The sequence below is a fragment of the Myotis davidii genome, unplaced genomic scaffold (assembly GCF_000327345.1).
Source record: "Myotis davidii unplaced genomic scaffold, ASM32734v1 scaffold240, whole genome shotgun sequence".
NCBI classification, from domain to species: Eukaryota; Metazoa; Chordata; class Mammalia; order Chiroptera; family Vespertilionidae; genus Myotis; species Myotis davidii.
Window position 1 is genome coordinate 98,788 of NW_006292334.1, and position 23,084 is coordinate 121,871.

Genomic DNA, 23,084 nt, shown 5'->3' on the forward strand with positions numbered 1-23,084 from the left:
TTGGTCCGTTTTACTTCTAAGAAAATGACCATGGTGACGTGGCCGAAGTCCCGACTAGGGGCATATGTAAAACTGAACAGACTGGAGAGGACCGGCTCCCTGTCGCACTTGGTTTTCTGCATTTCCATGGAGACACCTTGAAAGTGAAAGACAGCCGTGGCATTCTTGTGCAGTACATAGAGCTCCTTATAGAGAGGACGGCTTATTATGATGATTAACTCACAGGCTCTCTTTCCCCTGAAAAACAGACTGCAGACTTGAGGCCTTAGTCATCTGGATGTGTACCCTGATTCTTCATCTCCCAGTGCCAGAGTGTGCCAGGCTCATAAATCCCGGGAAGCCGGTACAGGCTGGGAGCAGGCTTGGAATTCAGTTTGCCTGATTGCAGATATATATCTTATAGATCCTCACTAGGTAACCGTGCCCCAAGTTTTTTGTTCAGCAAAATGGGACTAAAAACAATTGTGCCTTTTTCATTGAGTTTTTGGAAGGATCCAGTGATAATGCATGTACTTCACTTTCCACAGAGCTTGACATCCCGTAAGGACTCCATCGATGTTAGATACTCATGAATGTTAATGAATTAATTGCATGACTATCGCAGCCATCATTAGGCTGCCATTTTTTCAGTGCCTCTCATTTTCATGCTATAGTTCTATGGAGTCTGTATATCCATCTCGCACCAGGTACACCTTTTACATTCAAACATTGTGTCTGGCCGCCAAGACCATTAAGCGAAGTGCAGGTTGAGTTCGTTTGCTGAAGGCTTCTCCTGGGTGAGCTCGGAGCCTGAGCCCCGCCCATGTTCTCCCCATGAATGCCCACCCTCAGGTGCCTCTCACCGGCTCCCGGTCTCAAAGACCAACTGGCTTCAGTACTGCTCTCTCCCTTCCCCACTTGGAAGAAAACTATGATGTTAAAGTAAGTGAAGATCAACCACTTGAAATGTTTTACCCTGACCTCACTGTCACTGCATTTTTTAAAATAATGGGGATTTTTGCATCTTACACGTTAGTTTTTGTTGAAGGACTTTCTTTGCTGTTTGAACACCACTTTTATAAATAGACTTCTTTCAGGCTCTTCCGCTTAGCACTGGCTTCATGTCTACTCTGTTCTTATGCCTGGTCATTATGGTTTTTCATGATTGTAATAAAAATGCACAGACCAAATTCTGCTTTTCTCCCCACTCAATATTACATCCAAAAATTTCAGATGCTAGTATTTTAAAAAGATGAGGTTGTTGTTCCTAAATGCCTACTGTTAGAGGATTTGTTAGAACAGTTTAAAGTGGTAACATAATTCCGTATGCACTGTCATAGATGACGTCCAAATCATATGGTTGTAGCTTTTTTTTTTTAAAGTAGATTACAGAATTACATATTGTGGTGGGCCTCTTTCTGTAAAAGTTTGGATTTGCTTTGTTTTTATGAAAAGGTATCTCTGAGAATAATTATCAACATATAAATCAGTGTTTTTCTCTGTGTGGTAGAATTTCAAATAATTTTTTTTCTTCATGCACTTATTGTGCGTGTGTGTGTGTGTGGTGTGTATTTAACAAAATGTACAGCATTTTGATGATCAGAAAAGCATGTTAAAGCTGTTTTCATTTTGGAAATGGAAAGAGGGAGGGCTTGGGGTAGTGACAGGCTGTGTGGAGAGTAGGAGAAGTGGATGGAGTGAGGGGGAGAAGCTGGAGCATGGAATGGAGTTGGGATGCAGGAGAGAGGACACAGGAGCAGGAGGAGGGGGTGCGGCAGAGCGGCCGGGAGGTGCTGGTGAGGTTAAGTCCTTGCCCTTGGTGCTAGAGATGTCACTCCCACCTACGACACATAAAAGCTTTTCAGAAGCCTTTTGAAGAATAGCTCACAGGGTGAAATGGGTATATTTTAAACCAGAGAAGGCTATACAAAAAGCATCAAGAAAAACGCAAGTCAGGATTGACTAGAAGTGGAAATGAAACTTCTCAGTTCCAGATAGTAACTGAACAAGTCACATGAATGAGGTGGACTGTGGTAAAAATGTAAGCTTTAGAAACAGCAGCTGGAAATGTCAAGTGCCAGAACTGACACAGCAGCCCATAGTTGCTCCGTTGTGGGGCTGTGGAAATGGGCCACCCAGTCTGCTTTTGGGTGAGACCTATTCACTTGGACTCCACAGGGCCTCCCTACCCTTCCAGGGGTGCAGTAAGCAGGGATGGGGATAGGGCAGGATGGTAACATTTGGAACCTTCTGTGAAGTTAGAGGACTTGACCACCGTGCATCGCCTTGGTGCTGACAGCCTGTTGCTCAGTGCTGATGCGCTGGGCAGGTGGCTCTGCTCTTCTGCCCGGCTGTGCACTTGCCTGCTGTCTGGTGGAAGGTGAAGCTGTTGCTCCTGGATTTATGGAGATGGAGAGGGGAGGGATGGGACAGTGGGGCCTCCCGTGGCTTCCCACCTGGAAGATACACAGGAAATGATACATGACAAAGCCAAGATTAAAAATAAGAAGAAAAATGACTAATTGTTACTTACTGAGTACCGGGATGTGCCAGGCCTTGTGCTAGACTTGACCTTCTAATGCCCTCAACAGCCTTCTTTAATGGGCTGTTATCTGTCTCTATACCGAGCAAGCTGAACAACTCCGTCTCAGGTTCAGTGAGGCAGAATTGGGATTTTAACACAGGTTTTTCTGAATTCAAAATCTAGGCTCATAGCCATTGTACTCTCCTGCCTCTCAGCAAGGAGGTACAGGTAGTTGCTGCTTCAGGTGTGAGGGAAGGAAGCAGCATGAGTGCAGATGATGGGATGGGGGAGAAGGCTTCCAGAGGAGTAAGGTCAGAGCTGGCCCTTGAAGGAAAGTCAAGTTAGAGACACAAATGAAGGCAGACCAGAGGGCTGTTGTTCCAGGCAAGAAAAGGTGTTCAGAAGTTCTAAGAAAGTAGTTAATAGATGAAATGCTACCAAAGTTCTTGCACCAGATAGGCTTGGGAAATAGGTTTCTTTACTGCAGGACTTGTCAGAGCCTTTAATATGGTAGTAATGTATATTGTATATCTGCACCAAACATATTTGTTGACCTTGGAGAGCATTTCATGGGATAATATTCTAGAATATCCTTTAGAACATCCAGGGCTGTGGTACGGAGTTTCTTTGGGAGTTGTGATAATCATGGGTGGAGAGGGTGGAGGTTCGGTAATGTCAGATTAAAGAGAGAGTATCCTATAAGCAGTGTGGATCCATTAAGGGGTTGTCTGCTTATTTTACCAATAACCTGGCTATTCTGTCTAGGATGGTTGGAGGGGAGGAAGAAGAGTTGACTTCCGAGGCAGATAATTTAGCTAGAAGCCTCTTCATGGGCTGCTGAGAGATAATGGTGTGAAGCTCTGTAATAGCACTGAGAGGGGAAATAATGGATTTAGTAACATAATAAAGGAAAAAGCCAATAGGTGGCTATACAGGAAGGTGGGGAGTCCTTGACTGCAGCCTGGGACATGGGCAAAAATAGGGCTGTCTCCTGGCCCCAGCTTTTGTAATAAAGACACAAGATTTGCTTATATAATGATACTAGAGTCCTGGTGCACAAAATTTGTGCACTTGGAGTGGGGGTCCTCAGCCTGGACTGCACCCTCTCACAGTCTGGGAGCCCTAAGGGATGTGTCCGACTGACCACCAGGGGGCAGCTCCTGTGTTGAGCATCTGTCCCCTAGTGGTCAGTGCACGTCATAGCAACTGGTCATTCTGCGTTTGGTTGATTTGCATATTAGCCTTTTATTATATAAGGATAGGATAGGATTAGCTAATGTTACCCCCAGAATGTAAATTTTTCATTGCAAAGTGATATTTGGCATGTGGAATGGGAGTTGATGTGCTATCTAGATGAAGATGCAGGACTGGCCCCCAGGACAAAGATGTGAGTAAGAGGAATAGATCTGAGTGTCACTGAAATAGACACCCATTGTGGCAGGGATTTCTAAGAGGCGAGAAGGGCCAGACCTGAACCCTGCACCTGTAGGTGAATCCTTGTCCTGGAAGTGTGTGGAAGACTCATGGAGGCAAAGGGACTTGAAAAGACCCTCTGAAAAGGTGAGGCCTAGTGACGAAGATGGCAGGAGGTGAGGCTGCACATCTGGTTTGTGGCTGAGCTGCCCAAGGACAGGTCTCCTGCCCCACCAGTGCTTTTCTCCATTTGCTCTTCACCGCTGCCTGCTTCCTCTTCTCAGTAGTGTATATAGCATCTGGGGTTCATATATGGCAGGTGCATCAATAGTGCTGCAGGTGGCTTCCCTAGCAGGTGTGGCCACCAGTGCCCTTCAGGACTTTTGACTTCATTCTGTTCTTGTCCCCCAATGCCCTCCCACCCCAATCCTGTCCCTGTGCCCTCTACAGAGCTGCAGAGGGGCCTAATGGCTGGTGGTCTTGTCCAGTGGCCTGTCTCCTCTGAATCCTTGCCCTCTGGGCTTTGCCTGGAGAGCCTGAAGTCTGTCTGTAGGGCTGGAGGCCAGGATGGCTGCCTGGAACTGCTGGCTATCTGTGCTCTCCCCGCCCTTGGCCTCAGTCTGGGGCTGAACGTGGCCCGGGGCCTGCTTGTCAGCACGTGGCTTGGGTTTCCGTGTTAACGTTCCCAAATTGGGATTGCAGAGGATTGAGTGTCCGTGCCGTCTGATCACGCTGAGCCTTCTCGAGCAGCCAGCTGCGAAACTTTCAAAGGGCTGTGTGTAATTGCTTTGGGGGACGGGGGGTGGGAGTGCAGGGGGACTGAGATGGGGACAAAGAAGTCAGTTTTTTAAAGGAAAAAAATAAATGAGTTTAACAGCCTTGGGCCATTTGGGTGGGGCGTGGTGCTTGGGCACATTGAAACTCTTTCCTCTTCCCTTCATATTTTTCCACTTCCAGAGGCCAGCGCCTTACTGACCCCTGCAGACCCCCCTCTGTGTAAATACAGCCTCTGTCTCCCACCCCCTCCCTCATTACGCATGCCTTTAATCTGACCCATCTCCAGGTCCCCAGCTGGCAGAGACTCAGCAGATTCCAAACCCCAGCTGGTGCCGGAGTGTTTACACGGGCGGGGAAGCTTGGCAGACAACCCGCCCCCAGGCTCCTCAGCTGTAGGAAAAGGTAGAAAGACATCCCAGAGATAAGTGGCCCGTTTGTTTTTGGACTCTCCCCCCTCCCTCATTCACTTTCCCCCTCATGCCCACCCTCACTCCAATTCCTGCTCCATCCTGAGAAAATAAAAGGTAAAAGAATCTCTTTGTGTCCCAGGAGTATTGGGCGAGGGACTCCCTGGCTCATCCTTTCCACCCAAGTAACCCTTTCTGCAGCGCTCCGAGCACAGAACAAGGGCCTTTTGCTTCACTAGAGCAGATTGGATATTATTTAAAAACATTATTTATCAGTATAAAGTTAGACCCCACTCGTAGTGGGTATTGCTCTTTCAAGATCATAACTAAAAGCTGTGTGGCTGGATATTCACGAGGCCACACCTGGGATTCATTATTGCAGCCTCAGGTCCCTGGTGTCCTCAAGGGTCTGTATCCCCCAACTCTGTCCTCAGCAGAGGCTCCTGACACACTGGGACAGGTGGTCACTAGCCCGTAGCGGGGGTTTGTCTAGGTCCGAGTTTGTGAGAAACCAGTCCCAGGGTATCCTGCACAAAGCAAGCCTGTTCTGATCCTAGTTGTCAGCACCGTGGGTCATTAGGAACTCAGCGGGCCCTTAGGAAGTGGCTGTCTGTCCGCCTCCCACTGGTTCCTCAGTATGCAGGGAGGACCTTTGCCGACTTGGAGTGGCCTGTTGCCAGTGGTTGTAGAGACCAGGTTAGTTATTATCAGGTGGTGGTAGTATTAAGCCTTTTATTTGAGGAGCACACCTGCGTGAGTCAGGGTCCCACAAGAAACAGACGGGGTCATTCAGGAAAGGTTGCTGAAGGCAGTATTAACAGGGGTAGAGGCAGGAGCAGGGGAAACAGACCCGGGGTGGTAAAACACCCCACCTCTTGCAAAAGTGGGGCGATAGCCCGAAGCCTGAAGGGATGGGGATGGAGTAGATAAAGAACTTCTTAAGAGCTCATGGAGAGCGAGGGTGAGTGAGAGAGAATGAGGGTGAGATAATGCAAGCGAGCTGCAGCCAAAGGAGAGGAGAGGACCCTTGGTAGGATCCAGTCCCTGCCACATCTGCCCAGCAGGGCGGCGCCGGTGAGAACACCCTCTGCTGTCTTATCGCCCTCAGATTCTGGTGGAACCAGGGTCAGGAAGCCCATTGATGTACCCCATAAAGGACATCCGTGAAGGCCATCCATTCTATACTCTGGGACACAGAGCAGGGCAGAGAATGGGCTTGGAGGGGCAAGTGGAAAATAGTCCAGCTCAGTAGCCTTACAGCTTCTGTTCTATCTCCTCTTTGAATCCTGCCTCATTCACACCCACAGGCCATCGGAAAGGGTGGCACAATGAGACCGGTGCTTCTGAAATACTACAAACTCTGGCTTTTTAGACAGACGTTTCCTGATTGCAATAAGCCAAATAGTGTAATACAGCTGCTTTAAGCTACTTATTGCCTTGATCTCTGGTGAGATAAGGATCACCCTTGGTTCTTAAAAGTGACAGCACATTAAAGGCCTCCACTTCCATCTTTTGGGGCTAGTTCACATCATACTCAAGGGCCACTTAAACCCATTTCCTTCTCCTACCCTAGTGCTTTGCACACTCAGCCCTCGGGGATCAAGCCGGGTTCCTAGTGTAGCATAAATGGGATTCTAATCACCGTGTCCAATTACCACTAGTCTTTGAATGTCTGTATCCAACAGGAAATTACTTTCTTGACAGTTTCTCTTGAAGGAGCTTAGACTGACTTGTTCGTTAGGTAACTGATCAAATTTAATTGGTAAATTATGAAATATGGGGCAGCTTTTAGAGTTTTGTGGCTAGATACAAAAACTTTGCATTTTTATAGCTGTAGCAATAACAGAATTGCCTCTTATATTTGCAGGAAGCAATTGTTTCTGTATCTGGGCTCCAATCGTTTTGGGAGCAGGTTTGAAATGCACACTCTGCTGGAATTGAGGACATCTCCATGAACACAGGAGACAAAGACAGTTGACTTTGGGGCCCAGTAGCTTTTAGAACAATCGAATGAATGGATGAATGAATAAAAGCTTTAAGGGGTCTGAAGGCTGGATTTGGTTTCCTCTTCCCATTTTAGACTAGCTTGTTTGAAACAAATGGAGACAGCTGAGATCTAAAGTTGGCCCACACAATGGATAGTCCCCCAAAGTTGCTATGACTTCATTAAGCTAGACCAGGGATTTTCAACCTGTGTGCCGAGAGAACTTTTAAAACATGCAATACCTGATTATTTAGCAAGGGGCACTGACCTCTTTTCCCTTATCAGGGGTGGGAACCTTTTTTTGGTCAAGGGCCATTTGAATATTTATAACATTCGCTTAATATAATTCACTTAATATAAACTTACATTGCTATGGAAGAAGCTCCTAAATTTATTGAATTTCGAGTTCCGCCTGCCATTGGCTTGGCAAGGCCAGACCACATGATTTCATGGGCCAATGGGTCATGAGGTCATCCCACTTCTGGGGCCCTTTGGCTGTGTGCCTCTGGGGAAGTGTCTTAAGCTTTCTGAACTTCACTTGTTCTGTATGGTGGGCCTCTGGAAGGATTAAATGAGGTAGTTTCCGTAAGCATTTAGAGCAATTTCTGGCACGTGGTAGGTGTCAGTAAATAGCAGCAGTAGTTGCTTCTAGAGTTGGATCTTATTTGGTGTTTAGCACAGTGCCTGGCAGTTAATAAGATTGTTCACATTAGTTGTTCCTTACAGGATCAATGGGGTTCCATGAGTTAATCATACGAAGTGCCGCAACCTTCCCTGGCTCGCAGTCAGTGTTCAATCAAGGGTGCTAGTTTTATCATTTCTGAAATCAGGAAGCTGGACTGCATGGATGGCTTAGCTCCTGAATTTGGTGTCCGAGCCTTTGAGGGAAGGAAGTGGATCTTATAATTTTGGGCATGTCCTGTAGCATTGTGCTTTGCCCAGAGCATGTGCTCAGTAACTATTTTGTGATTGAAGAATTTATTTTATATATTTTTAAATTGTTTTTTCAGAGACATGTTTCTGGGGTGTGAAAGTGTCTTACCAGCCAGCTTTGTACACTTGCATCCACACGTGCATGCGCACATACACAGTACGCACATACGCGCACACACACATCTAATGCTTTCCCTGACACATCTGTCTGAAACCCGGTGTGGCCATTGTAAGACCCAGGAGGGAGCCATGGAACCACGCCTGTGGCTGCAGCGGCAGTCTCTGCAGGCCTTGCCCGTGCACGCTGGTCCATGGCCAGGTGCTTATCTGTGTGTCTGCGGGCTCTGATTGTGAACCCCATCAGTTCAACCGGAGACAGGAAAGGCTGACAGACTGACAGGAAGCTGGAGGTCTCCTGGTGACCTTCTGGCTGGCACTCGGACAGCGTCCCGCCTTGGAACCTGCAGAATAGCCATCCTCTTGTCAAGCCCTCTTGGGACGTGAATGGGGGTAAAGTCGTGCTGAGGGTGGCAGCGTGGCACTGGTTTAGAAGAATTCACTCAATAGGTAGCAGAAACATGTCCTAGCCCTGTTGCGAATATAAGCGGGGCAGGGAGGATGTTAATTTTGTTTTTGCCTCTCTCCCCAAGTCCTTCCTTTTCCTCTTCAACTTCCTGTTTTCCTCCTCGGAATCACATCAATTCCAGAGGGATGAATGGAGCATCTTCTCTGTATCTGGACAAGTGTCAGAACGTCGGAGGGAGCAGAGACCTTGTGGAGGGGGAGGCAGGGGCCCTACAGGGGAGCTGCCAGGGCCAGTGCCTCCCCTCCCCCCGGCACCCCTCTCCTGTGGTCCTGGATCTCACTTCCTGAAGAAATACCCCCTGACTTGAAGTATTTCTCTCTGGTTCCCCCCTTACTTTCCTTTATACCCAACCATTTTTCTCCCTCACCTCCCACCCCCTCAAGATCTCGGCCACCCAGACTGGCAGTCCAGTCCTCGGTCTCCACTCTGCCATGGCCAGTTCACCATGTCCACCAGCTTCTGCTTTCTCCTTTCCTCCAGTGTTCCATTAGCAAGGTCCCCAGGGACCTTTGGTTCCTGAATCTGGTGGACTCTTCATGCCGTCATTCATTCCACAAATACTTACTGAGGTCCCACTGTGTGCTAAGCACCCTTCCAGCCACCTGGGAACCATCAGAAAAAATAATCTTAAGACCATTGCCCCTGTGCAGCCCACATGCTGGTCCCAGGTTGGCTGATCCTCCCTGGAGTGCTCCTCCCCTGGCTGCCGGGGGGGGGAGGGGATGGGGGACTCTGACTGCTCCATTTCAGTCTTCTCTCCCCGCCTTCCCAGGCCCTGGGCTGTTGCTCTTTTCTCTCTCAGATTGATGACCCCACCACCCACACCTCTCCCTGGGTAGCCATCACAGCACCTAGCACATTTCATTTCCCATGCATGCTTGTGCATCTGCTTCCTGAGCAAGGCCAGAGCACTGCTCTTGACCACCCCTCGCCTTCATTGATTGTGCCCCTGAGTATTCTAAGACCCGCCCAGCGCTGTCCTGTGCTGTTGTTGCCTTTGCCTTCGTCCAGGCCTGGTTATGCCTTCTTGCAGCAGCCTCCGTCCTAACGGGTCTCCACGCTGCCCGGCTCACCTCTCCTGCCCCAGCCCGTCCTCTGTACCCATTGCAAAATGAGCTCTGTAGTGGAAACCTCGTGCTATTCCTGCCTAAAATCATGAGTGGCAACTCCCACATGTAGGATAACGTCCAATTTTCATACCTGCCATAGAGGGCCCTTCATAGACCTGGTTCCTGGCAGCCTTCGGGCCTCCTCACCTTCCACACACACAGACCATTCCTTTTCCCTGGGAGTCATATTTCTCCTCCTTCTTCCCTTGGTGCATGCAGCTCCCTTCCTGCCCTCTTTTGTCCTGTCTGTCCCTTTGGGACACAGGTCGGGCAGAACCTCCTTCGGCGGGAGGGGGGGACTCCGCCCTTGTCCCGGTCAAGGAGATCCCTTTGGTCCTCTGAACTGCCTGCATGTACACTCTAGTAAGGACAGTTTACTGGCTTGACTGACGGTGCCTTTCTTGCCTGGGATGGTGTTTGGAGTGGAAAGGTAGGGGCATTTCTTTGCCTGGGAGTTCAGGGGGCAGAGCTTAGAAAAGCGAGGCTGGGTACCTGTGGAGTCCCAGGGTGCCAGGCAGGGGTCCTGCTTCTCTCCCAGGCACTAGGGACTGTGGGACAGGGTCTCTGGTGTTTTGGGAAGGTGGTTCTTAGTCTCTCCCAGGGCAGTCAGGGAAGATGGCAGAAACAGGACTTGAGCATAGTGCTTTAATCTCCCTCTGCAGGCCCTGGCCTTAGTTCCTGCCTCCGGTGCATGTCCAGCAGGGGACAGAGTAGTGGCTGCAGAGGGAAAGGAACAGATCCATGCCCCTTCCCCTCCTCTACAAGGCTTTGGCAGGGAGAGCCTTTCCTCTCCCTCCTCCTCTGTGTGTGTTTGTTTACGTGTGTCCTCCCATTCTTCTGCATAAAGGTGACCTGTGCTTCATAGCCGAAGCCTAATATCACTGGTGTCCCAGGCAGTTCCTCTTGTTCAGCAGTCCCGGGGTGGAGGACACCTGGCCTCCAGGCTCTTGCTCTGAGGCCCGGATTCATCAGGAAGTGGGTTGTTGCACATTGAGCCTTGGGTGAGGGTGCCTGCACACTCTGGGGATCCTCGGAGAACCAGCTGAGAGTTCAGACTGAGGTCTAGCCTCTCCTCTCATGTTTGGTTTTCTTCCCGGGCTGCCTTTCCCCTGTGTGAGGCCACATCCAGCCTCCTGGGGTGCTGAGAGGCTGACAGAAGCACCATGCATTTTTACATGGTGTTTGAAATACCACTTTCAATAGTAGAGTGAAATTTTGTAGTAATGTGTATTGCTATCTGAGTGTGTGTGTGTGTGTGTGTGTGTGTGTGTGAGAGAGAGAGAGAGAGAGAGAGAGAGAGAGAGAGAGATCTTGGCATACCACATTTGACAAATCTTGACATTTGACTGATTTGACTGGACTGTTTACTGGGTTTAGGGGTATGGGGGGACTGGTTTGTGGCAGAGTGTGGATTGTGTTCATCTCAGGCCGTGTTTTTGGGGCTAGAGTTGTATTTTCTGTTTATCTGTAGCACAATTTTTTCTGGCAACTCTTGCCTTTTATGTTGTTGTTTTCCTTCTCCACTTTGAAGACGATTTGCAATATTCCCTTGTGAATAGTATTTGCTGACAAATGGGTATTTGAGTGCTGGATGCTTTTCATTAACCTTCCTGGCCTTGGTTTATGTCAACTGAACCAGATCATTGTCATTAGGTTCTGCTTATCAGGTGCCCTCATGCAGGTGGTCCCTGGCAGGTCTTTGTGGACTCACCCAGCCTGGGCCGGATGCCAGCCCAGAAGGGGGTTCAATGCCTGGCCTCTAGGAGCAGGATGCATTGTGTAACGCAAGGTGGTAGGAAATAAAGGTGAGTCAGAATCAAGATGACATGGCAGTGTCCCTGAGCCTGACCCCACCTTCCTGCTGTGTGTGGAAGAGGAGGGCTCTTAGTGGGACTAGGATGGCACCACGGTGGCAGTTTTCAGGGACCCATCACCTCATGTCTTTCATTAACACTGTTTAGTGGAGTAAGGGTGTATAGAAAGGGGGCCAGCAGAGATTACTCATCTAAACTTCCCTCAGAATGGCTTATTTTCAAAACTCGTTTATTTGCCCTTCAGCCCTGTTTGCACAGCTTAAATATGGGTGGAAGTGGACACTGGGTTCGGACCTGACACAAACACCAGAGGCTCTGAAGGCTTCCTGTGCAAACAGACCTGGTGTATGGCCCTCAGAGGCAGCTTTGCTTTGCTCCGACTCTGTGAACTCAAAGTTCATTTTTCTAGCAAGCTCTAGTCCACAGGCCTGGTTCTTTAGTCCAGACGTGGGCATCGACATGCTGATGTTTTGAGTAGGAAACATCCCAGATGGTAGGGAATAATTACAAGTGGTTGCAGTAGATCACTGTCTGCCTACTGTTTCTTTCCCTGGGCGTAAACAGGCAAATTTAGGCAAACGCACCCTGCCTGGTCCAGCTTCCCTAGGTCTTCCAAGCCCCTGAATAATCCTTTCATTTCACCTAATACCAGGACATGCCAAGTTCCTTGGGCCCTGACACCCACTCTTGCCGACGGCCAATTATTAGTGACCGGCTGTCATAGACACATCCATGATAATTAAATCCACCCCCCCTTTTTGTTTCTACCTTATGGAGCTAAGGCGTCTTTAAAAACAGCAGCCAAGATGACTGTGATGTATTGGTGCAGTGGTTCCTTTTCTGAAATCAAGTCTAAAATGTTATCTAATCTTACCTCTCCAAAAACCACTTGCAAACTAAAACTCTACACTCTGAAACCCTTTTTATTCTGTTTATTTTATTATTATTATTTATTTCACTAATCCTCACATGATATTTTTTCCATTGATTTTCTTTCTTTTCTTTTTTTTATTAATCTTCACCTGAGGATATTTTTCCATTGGTTTTTAGAGAAAGAGAAAGACAGAGAGAAATATCAGTGTGAGAGAAACACATGGATTGGTTGTCTCCTGCACATGCCCTGACCAGGGCCTGGGCTGGGGAGGAGCCCACAACCGAGTACATGCCCTTGACCGGAATCGAACCCAGGACCCTTTGGTCCGCAGGCCGACACTCTATCCAATGAGCCAAAACGGCTAGGGCTCCATTGATTTTTAGAGAGAGAGAGAGCAAGGGAGGGGGAGAGACAGAAAACTTCAATGCAAGAGAGACACATTGGCTGGTTGCCTCTCACACGGCCCAACTGGGGCAGAGATTGAGCCTGCAATGGAAGTATGTATCCTTGACTGGAATCAAACCCACAACCCTTCAGTCCCAGGTCCGACACTCTAACCACTGACCAAGCTGGCTAGGGCCGACTTTCATTTTTAAGATAATACATCTGAACAGGTGGCTTTTGGCCAAAAGTAAAAATAATTTGTCCTGATCATTGTGTATGTTTATGAATATCCACAAAGCAACCAGTACTCTGAACTTTGCCGTGTGGTACAGGAGAAATACATTTAAAATACACCAATAGTCTTAACAGTTATTTTCTGTGATCACTTCTTCATTTTTAGCTTCCATGAGGACTTGTTTATGAGTGTGCTGTGCTATAAATAAGGGGAAAGCTATTGGGGGGAGGTGAAGAAGAAGGAAGTATATAGTCAAGTAAGGAGAAGAAGAAGATGAGGATGTATGTGTATGTGTGTGTATGTGTGTGTGTGTATCTCCTTCAGAGAATAAATGTATTTCATGAGCATATGTGTGTGTGTGTGTGTATTTATTTAAGTAGGTTTTTATTGATTTTTTAGAGAGAGGAAAAGGGAGAGGGAGAGAGAGATAAAAACATCAATGAACGAGAAATATTGATTGGCTGCCTCTGCATACCCCCCACTGGGGATTGAACCCACAACCTGGGCATGTGCCCTGACTGAGAATCTAACTGGCAACCTCTTGGTGCATGGGACAATGCTCAATCCACTTAGTCACACTAGCCAGTCAAGAGAATGTATATATTTTATATAAGGTTGTTTATAATGCACACAGTAGGTCAGGTTCAATCTTTGCAAGTATAGATTGCATAAATATGCAGTCTTCTTAAGTTATAGTTAAGTTGTGGATATGTAGGAAGTGGGGAAGGGCTGTCCCTAGGCCACCTCCTGATTTTCACTACCTCATTTATGTCCCAAATTGGGATGAATAGCACGGCAAGTTCAATCTTCATATGTATCTTTAAAGCCTAAGTTCAAAGATGTTCAAAACTCTACAAGTGGCTCTTTCTAAATTTCTCTTTATCTCATTATAAAGTTTAGGCTTTGGGATCGATAAATATAATGAAGCAAGTAATATTTTATTGTGGCTATTCTGATTATGGGTTTTTCTCATAAATGCATGTCCCTTTTTAATCTAATGTAAAACGGTGATTGTGGCATTAATAGTGAGACTGTTCAGCATTGTGAACATCTTGTAGAGAATCTGTTGTGTGTGTGTTTAGCTTGGCTTAATTCTTATAGCAAGGCAGGTTTTCAAGTGAGGAAACCAGAATCTAAAAGCCACACAGAAAGGTACTGTCAGCACTCAGCCCCCTGGTTTCAGGCGCACAGCCCTCCCAGCAGCTTCTGGTCATCCCAGACAGAGAATGTCAGAAAGTGAGAGTGAAAAGCATTTTTGTTTCAGCTGTATCTGCCTTTTGTTTGGAGACGGACAGGCTGCAAACCACGTACATCCATGTCCCTGCCATGGACGCGTTGGCGCAGGTGACGAGTGGACTCCTTCCTGGGCTTCCCATGAAGCAAGAACTCAGGGAGCAAACACGTCAAGAAAGAAGGGCTCAAAGACTCTTCTATTAAAACACACACATACACACACACAGCCTCTTCCCCACCAATTGGGCGTAACTTTCAAATGTTTTCCTGTCTGACCGAAATTTTCCTATCCACCACCTCAGCAGAAAGATGCAAAATCAATTTGGGGGAAGCTGGAGTCGAGACTGCTGGGCTTCCTGAGACCAGGCTGAGCGGGGAGAGGCGCTTTCAATGGGCTTCTAAAAAGAAAGGAAACGGGTGTCCTCGCTGTCAGTCAGAGGGGTCTGGTTCAGCCACATGCTACTCACTGTGTTCAGCCCTTAGGTCCTGTTCATGGGACAGGCGCGGCTTGGAGCCGAGCTGCTTCTGTGAGAGCAACGCCCCGTTTGTATGCTGCCCCGCTCTGGGTGGCTTGTCTGCCAACAGCCCTTCCCAAGTGCCAGCTCATGGCTGCGTCTGCCAGGAAATAAACAGAATAAACCAAACCAAAGGATTGAATACGATCTCAAAGGAAAGCGATGAGACTGCCTTCATCGCAGTTCTTATCTTTTCTCTTTGCTGCCCAGGTATCACCTTGCAGTGGAAAGAGAACAGATGGGGCCTTCGGAACCCTAGGTGTGCGCCGTGTCCGTGTCTGTGGCTGGCAGGCTGGTGGTTAACACAGGCGGGTGACTTACTTTCTCCGTCTGTCAGATGTCGGTGATACCAGATGTCGGTGATACCAGACCTCGTCTTCACAAGGGGGAGAAGCAGTAACAGTTTAAACTCTTGGGAAGACCTCTGAGGAAGGCTGTGTTTTAGGTGTTGACGAATAAATGGAATGAGAGCCTTTTGCAGCTGAGGCTGGAGAGGCCCTTTAAGGACATCCATTCTGCCCACTCCGGTTGGCCTTGTCCTTCCCATGGATCTGTAGTGGGGATGTTGTTAGTACCTACCGTGTAGGGTCACTGTGAGAGCTACATGGGACAATTTATATAAAGCACTCAGAACCATGGTGTGTGTGGTGTGAGCACTTGATCACATGAACTGCCATGGCTGTAGTTGTTGTACATGGATGACAAAACAGGTCCAGAGAAATACAATACTTGCCTTAGGTCACCCAGCTGCCCTGCAGCTGAACTGGGCCTGGAGTCCAAGTTCACCACGCTTTGCTGAAAGCAGCTGTTTCAGTGCATCCTTGCTCTCCTGTAGCAAGAGCTCAGATGCATGTGCTCCTAATAGAACACAGTGTTAAGGCTACACAAGCACGCTCAGTGTCACTGCCTTTGTGCTGGATGCCCTGTTTTAGTTAAAAGTTCCGTGAAGCTTTGTGTGTGCGTGTGTGTGTGTGTGTGTGTGTGTGTGTGTGTGTGTGAGAGAGAGAGAGAGAGAGAGAGAGAGAGAGAGAGAGAGGTGGCCCCTCCTACATGATTTAGTGCTCTCCCTTTGCATTAGTGTATTAGCACACTGTCACTTTTAACCTTTCACCCACTGAGTCTGGCATTTAAAATGCTATTAAACTCAATAATGTTTCCTATAAACAGCCTTAGAGGGGTGGGAAATAATTGGAATGACATTTTTAATGGGCTTCTGTTTCTCAGCCCTCTGTGCGTGCAGAGAGGAGCTTATTCAGTGCTTTGTCCCTGGTCTGAGGTTGGGCAAGGGTTATGGAGTGAATTTCTGGGGTGCAAAGGGCCTTTTAAAGCATAGAGAGTGATTTTTATGCTGGAAAAGTAGTGTTGCTTTTTCCGATAGTCTTTTTGTTTTTTTAACTAATGGACATGGTGAATCTGGGAGCTGGTCACTCCTTCCTCCTTCAGGTGGCTTCCAGACAGCTTAGAGGCAGCTTTCTGGCCACCTTAGCCAATAAGCCGGACTCTCTGGAATGCATTTTTATGGATCAATCTCATTCTTGCTTCTTTGCCTTCATATACATTTTTTGACTCTCTCCTGCCTCTCTTTTATTTTTGCCATTCAGTTGTATGTGCTGTGCTGTATGTATCCTACATTTGTTTTTGGAACAAACTTAAAAAATACCAAATTGAATATTGTAAAATTGTGAGGTCGTGGTAGGCCAGTTTACCTCTCTCTGCCCCAGGTTTCGCTTCTTCATCTATAAAACAGGAGAGCTGACAGCATCTTGCTCTGAGACATGGTAAAGTGGAGCAGGCACAGCTCCTACCACGGAAGATGCACAGTTTGGAATGGTTTCTGCTGCTACAACCAGGGGGTAGGGCTGGAAACAATACTGGAATCTAGTACTTTTGCCTTAATCCTCTTTTCTCAGGATCATGTTAAGAAAACATGTGTTAACCATTCACCTGTGTTTACTAAGTACTATAGTTGCTTGTAGTATTAGTTCATCAAATATGTATTATTGATCCCTGACCGGGTGGCCTAGCTGGTTGGAGAGGCGTCTCGTGCACCACACTTAGGTTGCAGGTTCAGTCCCTGGTTGGGGCGAGTACGGAGGCAACCGATTAATGTTTCTCTCTCTCTCTTCCTCTCTAGAAAATAAATAAAAACATATCCTTCAGTGAGGATTAAAAACAAACACATATTGTTGAGATACCCACTACATGCTCAGCACAGGTATGGAGCCCAGGGAGAGGGAGAGAGGGCATGCACAGGAGTATAAATGTGGGCTGAGGGTCAAGAGAGTGAACACACTCCTGGCTTTGTTACTTAATCGCTCTATTCATTTAACAAGTGCTTGCTGAGTGCTGTCCATGGACTACTAGGCCCTGTTTCAGGCTGTGATTGAAGATAATCAAGGCAAAGTAAGAGATTCTTACTTTCTTAAAACTTATACTCTAAGGAAGGAAGAGTTTGAAAACAAGTAAAGATACATCCCCGGAAGCTGTGTACTCACTCACAAGGGGTGAACTTTGTGGTGTGTAAATTAGACCTCGGGGAAGGCGTTAGAAAGGAAGAAAGCTTGACCCCAGTGCATTTGATCCTCATCTTTTGCAGATCAGGTGTCTCCCAGGGCTCCTCTTCCCTAAATTTTGTAACTCCCAAACCAACACTCCCCGTGATTTTTGGGGTCTCTCATGGACACGCACAGAGCAGTGGAAAGTAGTCACTCGATGCACACGTTCACGGCCAAGGTCCAGCAAGATGACGCTCTGCCTTCTTGTCTCAGCTCTCCTGTTAGCAAGTGTCCTTTTTACGGTCACTTTTAGTGTGTGTGTGTGTGTGTGTGTGTACGCATTTCTGTGCTTTTTGTTGGTGATTTTGCTGTTTAAAACGGCCCTCACACATGGCACTGAAGTGCTGTTTTGTGTTCCTAAGCACACGGCTGTGATGTGCCTTACAGAGAACGCGTGTGAGTAAGCATCCTTCAGGCGTGAGTTACAGTGCTGTTGGCCATGCATTGAGTGTTCACACTTCAACAATGTGTATTCAGTGCAGCACCTTAAAACAGGACAAGCCCAAAGCGCGGCTACGCATTGATCCACCGAGGGAAGTGTGACCAGAGACTGGCAGGAGCCTAACCCTGGTTTCCCTGAGGAGCAGTGTGGCGGTATTTGCCAGTTCAGTGTTCACAGTGACTTCCTGGAACAGAACTACTGTGAATGCCAAAGTTGGCTGTGTGTGCAGGACTGGGACAAGAATGTATATACAGCCTGTATTACAAATGTCTGTCTTCCTTTAAAGAAAAGGCGGACTCTTCTTTTGGTAGTTGGAATGGCGGACTCCATCCATTTATATACACTCTCACAGAGGGCGTTTTAGTTGGCTGAGCTTTTCAATATTAAGCATAGGGGTAACCGTGTGGGAAGTAGCAATGAAAAGCACTAGTATGTATGACAAAGATTTTATTATATAGCCACTCATTTGTATGTTGGCGTTAGTAAACAACAGGTGGGCCCACACATTTTCCATGTGACTGTACTGAGAATGCTGTCATGTACGTGGCAGATCTGTACCTGGGTCTCTGACACTGCAATAACCATGTGGCTCACGAGCTAAAAGGGGGATTTAAATATTTAATAAGTTGTAGCTTTGTAAAGTTTTTTAGTCTTTAATTCCTTGGGTCATGTGTGTAGTCACAGTTCAAGCTGTAATGTCAAAGTAAAATGAAATAAATCCCAAATGGATAAATAAATGCATAGGAAAAGCTCTCAGAGATTGCCCCAAACATGTGGAAGGAGATATGAATATGGGCTGGAGAAAGGAAGAAAATGAAAGAATGTAGAGTGAATATTAGGTTTTTCTCTACATATTTATGAATTGTTTCACTTTTTGTTTTTTAATCCTCACCTGAGGATTTTTTTTTTTTTAGAAAGTGGAAGGGGGTGGAGGGGAGAGAGAGAGAGAGAGAGAGAGAGACATCTTGTGAGAGAGACACATAGATTGGTTGCCTCCCGCACGCACCTTAGTGGGACCAGGGATTGAACCTGCAACTGAGGTACATGCCCTTGCCTGGGAATTGAACCCAACACCCTTTGGTGTGTGGGTCGATGCTCTAACCACTGAGCACCTCGGCCAGGGCTGTTTTCATTGATTTTAGAGAGAGAGGAAGGGAGAGGGAAACATTGATGTGAGAGAGAAACATCTATTGGTTGCCTCCATGCATGCCTGATTGGTGATTGAACTGATTTGGTGTGTGGGATGATGCTCCAACCAACTGAGCCACCTGCCCAGGGATGAATTGTTTCACTTTTTAAGAGGATGTGTATTTTTTTTAAGATGAAATAAACATTTACTTAAAACAGATTAAATGAATTCTATGGGAGACACAGAAAAGGTTCTGAGACAGAGACTGGGCAGAGCAGCTGCTTTGAGGGGGTGAGGAGGGGCAGGCCCTGTGTGCGTGTGCTCAGACTTGGCTGCACATTAGCGTGCTCTGGGGAGCCTGCCATCGTGCTGATGCCCCGAAGGGTCAGGCTTAATTGGTTGGGGGTGTCTCAGGCATAGAGATCTTAAAAGCTCCCCCAGGGACTCAAATGTGCAATCAGGGTTGAATGCCCGCTCTCTACACATGGAATAATGTGTCTTAGAAATGGACTCTGGTCAAACTAAGCAAGTTCTCTGGGGGGTTCACATGGTGGATGGGGGCCTGGGGCGCTCCAGCAGCACGGCTGTGGGAGCCACAGTGGAGCGATCTGCGTAGGCACACGACACTGACCAGCGCTTTCTTCATTATTGCCCGAGGATCAGAGCCCAGGAGAGGAGTCTCATTGGCTGGTCTCCTGCCCTGGGGAGAGGGTCTGGCCCCTTCATTCTTCCAGGAGGAATGTGGTGACCAGAGTGGCCCCCCACACCTCACTCTCACAGCAGAGGAAAGGGGTTTCCTCAGGAAACCCTGATGCCATCAGGAAGGGGGATGGATGCTGGACCCCACGAGGTCCACTCCACTCTGCTCCAGCACCTCAAAGAGGTGTGTCTTTCCTGCATGAAACTGAGTGAGAGATCTGCGCCTAGGGCATGGAGAGTGTTAGGTATTTTATTCTTGCCCGCCTATTGCCCCTTTCCCCTCTTCTTCCTTTCCCTCGTTTTGTCCAGCTTCCTCTGATCTCCCCTCACATGGCTTTCAGCCTGAGAAGACCAGGTTTACCCTCCAAGGAGTCCTGGCAGACAGATGGACAGTGCGACAGGCCAGGGATGACCAGTGCGAGCAGAGTGCAGCTGGGGAGGGACCACACGGCTGGGGTGGCGGCCGCAGTGAGGTGCAGGTGTTTGATCAGCTAGACGCTCTCCAGGAGAAGGCTGTGGGTGACAGGTGACCAAGGACAGCTTGAGGGACAGCATGGGGGAAACAAATAGAGTCAAGTGAAGCAGGCTGGCACCGGCTCACCTTCTGATTTTTTTTATCCTATTCAGTGAGCAGTGACTAAGCACCTACCGTGTGCGTGTGGTTGGTTACTTGAGAAGGGTGTGGGACAGGTGAGATGGCACAGCCCCTGCCCTGCGGAGTGCCACTGAGAACGATAAAGGAGTGTAGGAGGCGATGCCCAGTGGGGCATGCCACAGAGCGCTTCCTGAAGAAGGACACACACCCTGTCGGCAGGCGGGAAGGCTTCCAGGGGTTACGGTTGAACTGGGTTACGAAGGATGAATGAGCCCAGCTGGGTGTGACTCAGCGGTAGAGTGTTGACCCAGGAACCAAGAGGTTACCGGTTCGATTCCCGGTCAGGGCGTATGGCTGGGCTTGATCCCCAGTGGGGTGTGTAGGAGGCAGCCTATCAATGACTCTCTCTCATCATTGATGTTTCTATCTCTCTCTCCCTCTCCCTTCCTCTCTGGAAAAAAAAAGGATGAGTGAGATTTTGATCTGTAGGGTTTTCTGGGGGGTGGGGTACAAAGTGAGGGGGACTAAAACCTCCAAAGAAAAGAGTGAGTAGTATTTTTTGCTGAAATACACGTAACATACATCTGTTCTAAAGAAGAGGAGGTGCTTGGACTGGAAGGGAGGCAGGGGCACCCTGAGGAGGTCTTGGGACAGCAGTAATGAGATTTGGGGTCGGGGTGGGGGGGTAGGAAATGCCTGTGTTTCCCAGAGTGCCATCCACCCCTCGTCTGATTGGACGTTTCCCTGCGAGCTTGACCGAACATGTCCACAACAATAGCACCCTCGAGGAGGCTCCTGCCTCATTGCACACAAAGACAGATGACACCCTCCAGAGAATCGGGGCTGGTGGGTAGGAGAGTCTTGCTCTTTGATAGAGAAGGCCGAGGACAGAGCCTGCGTCTGGGCAGTCGGGAGTCCCGGTGACGTACCGACAGGCTGTGATTCATCATTTCTGTTTCCCGCACTGCGTTTGCTACACCCAGTGTTTTCCCCACACCCACGGTGCGTCCTTCAGACATTTTTGTTCAGAGGAGAAGCAGTAACTCTTTATTGATGAGGTGTCTCCGGAGGCCCCCTGGGACAGGCCTGGGTCTCGCCTCCTCCCCTGGCCTCCCACGTGCTCCAGGACAGAGTGGGTGGTGCTTCCCCGCCCCAGCGGCACCTCAGAAATGTCTGGGGAGCAGTAGACAGAGCAGCAGGGCTACTGCAGACAGCCTTCATCTTACAGGCAGGGACAGGGAGGCTCGCGCTGTCCAATGACTTGCTGTGGTCACACAGCCAGCAAATGGCAGGGGCAGATTGGAGCCCAGGCAGCCGGTTCTCGAGTCCAAGCTTCAAATCCTCACATTTGATCATCCCTCCCCTGCAGGCTGAACTGCCAGAGCACTGATGTGCCGGGTGTCAACCACAGTTTTTCTCACAGCACCACGGAGATTTTAAAGGCAGCTTTTGAAATAAACAAACCAGAGTGTGGGGTGTTAGGCCTTGCCCCCTGCCCCACAGGAGGGCAGATGCTTCTGACACTCAGGTGTGGACGCCCGGGCTGCTGTCCACTGTGCAGTTACATGCTTGGGGAAGCCGGGACCTCATCTTCCATTCGTTTCCGTCTTCACAGTGCGGGGTACCCAAAACTAACGGAATGAATGAGTGGATTCTTGAATGGATGAAAGAATGGCAGACAGATCTGTACCCTTAGCTTGTGAGCTGTCAGCTGGCCAAGCACAGCTTCTTTCATTCCATCTGCAGTGAGTTCAAGCCTAGATACCACACAGGGCCCAGGATTGCTTTGTTTGTTTGTTTTCAGTGCAGGTGTTGGGAGGGATGTCGTTAAATGGCAGAGAAAAAAAGCCAGTGCCAACTGTGCTTTAGGTAAAACCCTTCACTGGAGAGGCCTGTGGTCTGAGATGGAAAAGGGCTGGGCCCCGGGGGCTGGTGGCAGGCTCCACATGATTCTTTTGATGTGACCAAGAGACTAAATTGGAATTCTTTTTCTTTATTTTACAGGTCACTGCCAAGACTGCCTTCCTATTTATTTTACCTCAGTATAATGTTAGCGTGCCTACAGCAGGTAAGCAAAGCACTAGTTTCTGTCTTTCTCTGGCCCTGCTAACTCTGAAGGACTTGTGTAACTTCCTTTTCCTGTGTACATGTGTGGTCCTTTCAGATTGTCAGCCTCAGCACCCAGCATCCTAGCTCTGTCCACGAAACAGCTGCAGGCCGGGCAGCCCTCACCACGGCTTTGCAGGTGGGGCTCTCAGGTCAGCACCAGAAACCAGGCACGCTCCTCTTTCCCATTGCGAAGCGCTGGGTGCCCTCTTGGTGAATACAGAGTTTCTGTTAGCTAGGTCTAATTTTCTCCTCTTCACTCTGTAGTAGAGTTGAGTTGTCTGGACTTTAAGGTGAGATTCCTTTCTTTGCCTGGCTCCACTGATGCCTAGATGAAGGGCTTTGGGGGCAAATCCCTTAACCCATGGCCTACAGAGGATGCAGCTTTAAATCTTTACTGGACTTGCCTGCCCCCTGCAGTCTCTGCAGCTAGGCCCTGGGGGAAGCCATGCTTCTGGGGCAGCCAAATCAGTACTTTTTTATGAGAATCAACTAAGGGATGCTGGCAAGTGAGGACAAAGACTCTCTGCTCATGAGAGACAAGATACGCGATGGCCAGCCCCAGTAGACAGGGAACCAGGCAGATGCCTGCCCATCCCAAGGCGCACACCAACCCTAGTGGGCACAGTGGATTGTCTTGCTCATTGCCATGCAGTCCAAGGTCAAAGTCAGGCTTCTTCCTCCTGGCTCTTGAAAATTCTAAATATCACATGATCGCACTCATTTGTGGAATATAATGAACAATATAAACTGATGAACAGAAACAGATCCAGAGACAGAGAAGCATAGAC

At 48.4% G+C, this 23,084-nt stretch overlaps 1 protein-coding gene across 1 annotated transcript in view; it reads left to right on the plus strand.

Moving 5' to 3' along the window:
* The window catches only part of TRAM2 (translocation associated membrane protein 2), a 79,218-nt gene that overhangs the window by 19,994 nt on the left and 36,140 nt on the right, over positions 1-23,084 (plus strand). Inside the window, exon 2 of the mRNA XM_015565307.1 lies at positions 22,192-22,255. Within this exon, the coding sequence (XP_015420793.1) occupies positions 22,192-22,255 (64 nt within the window). The remainder of the gene's footprint in view (positions 1-22,191; positions 22,256-23,084) is intronic.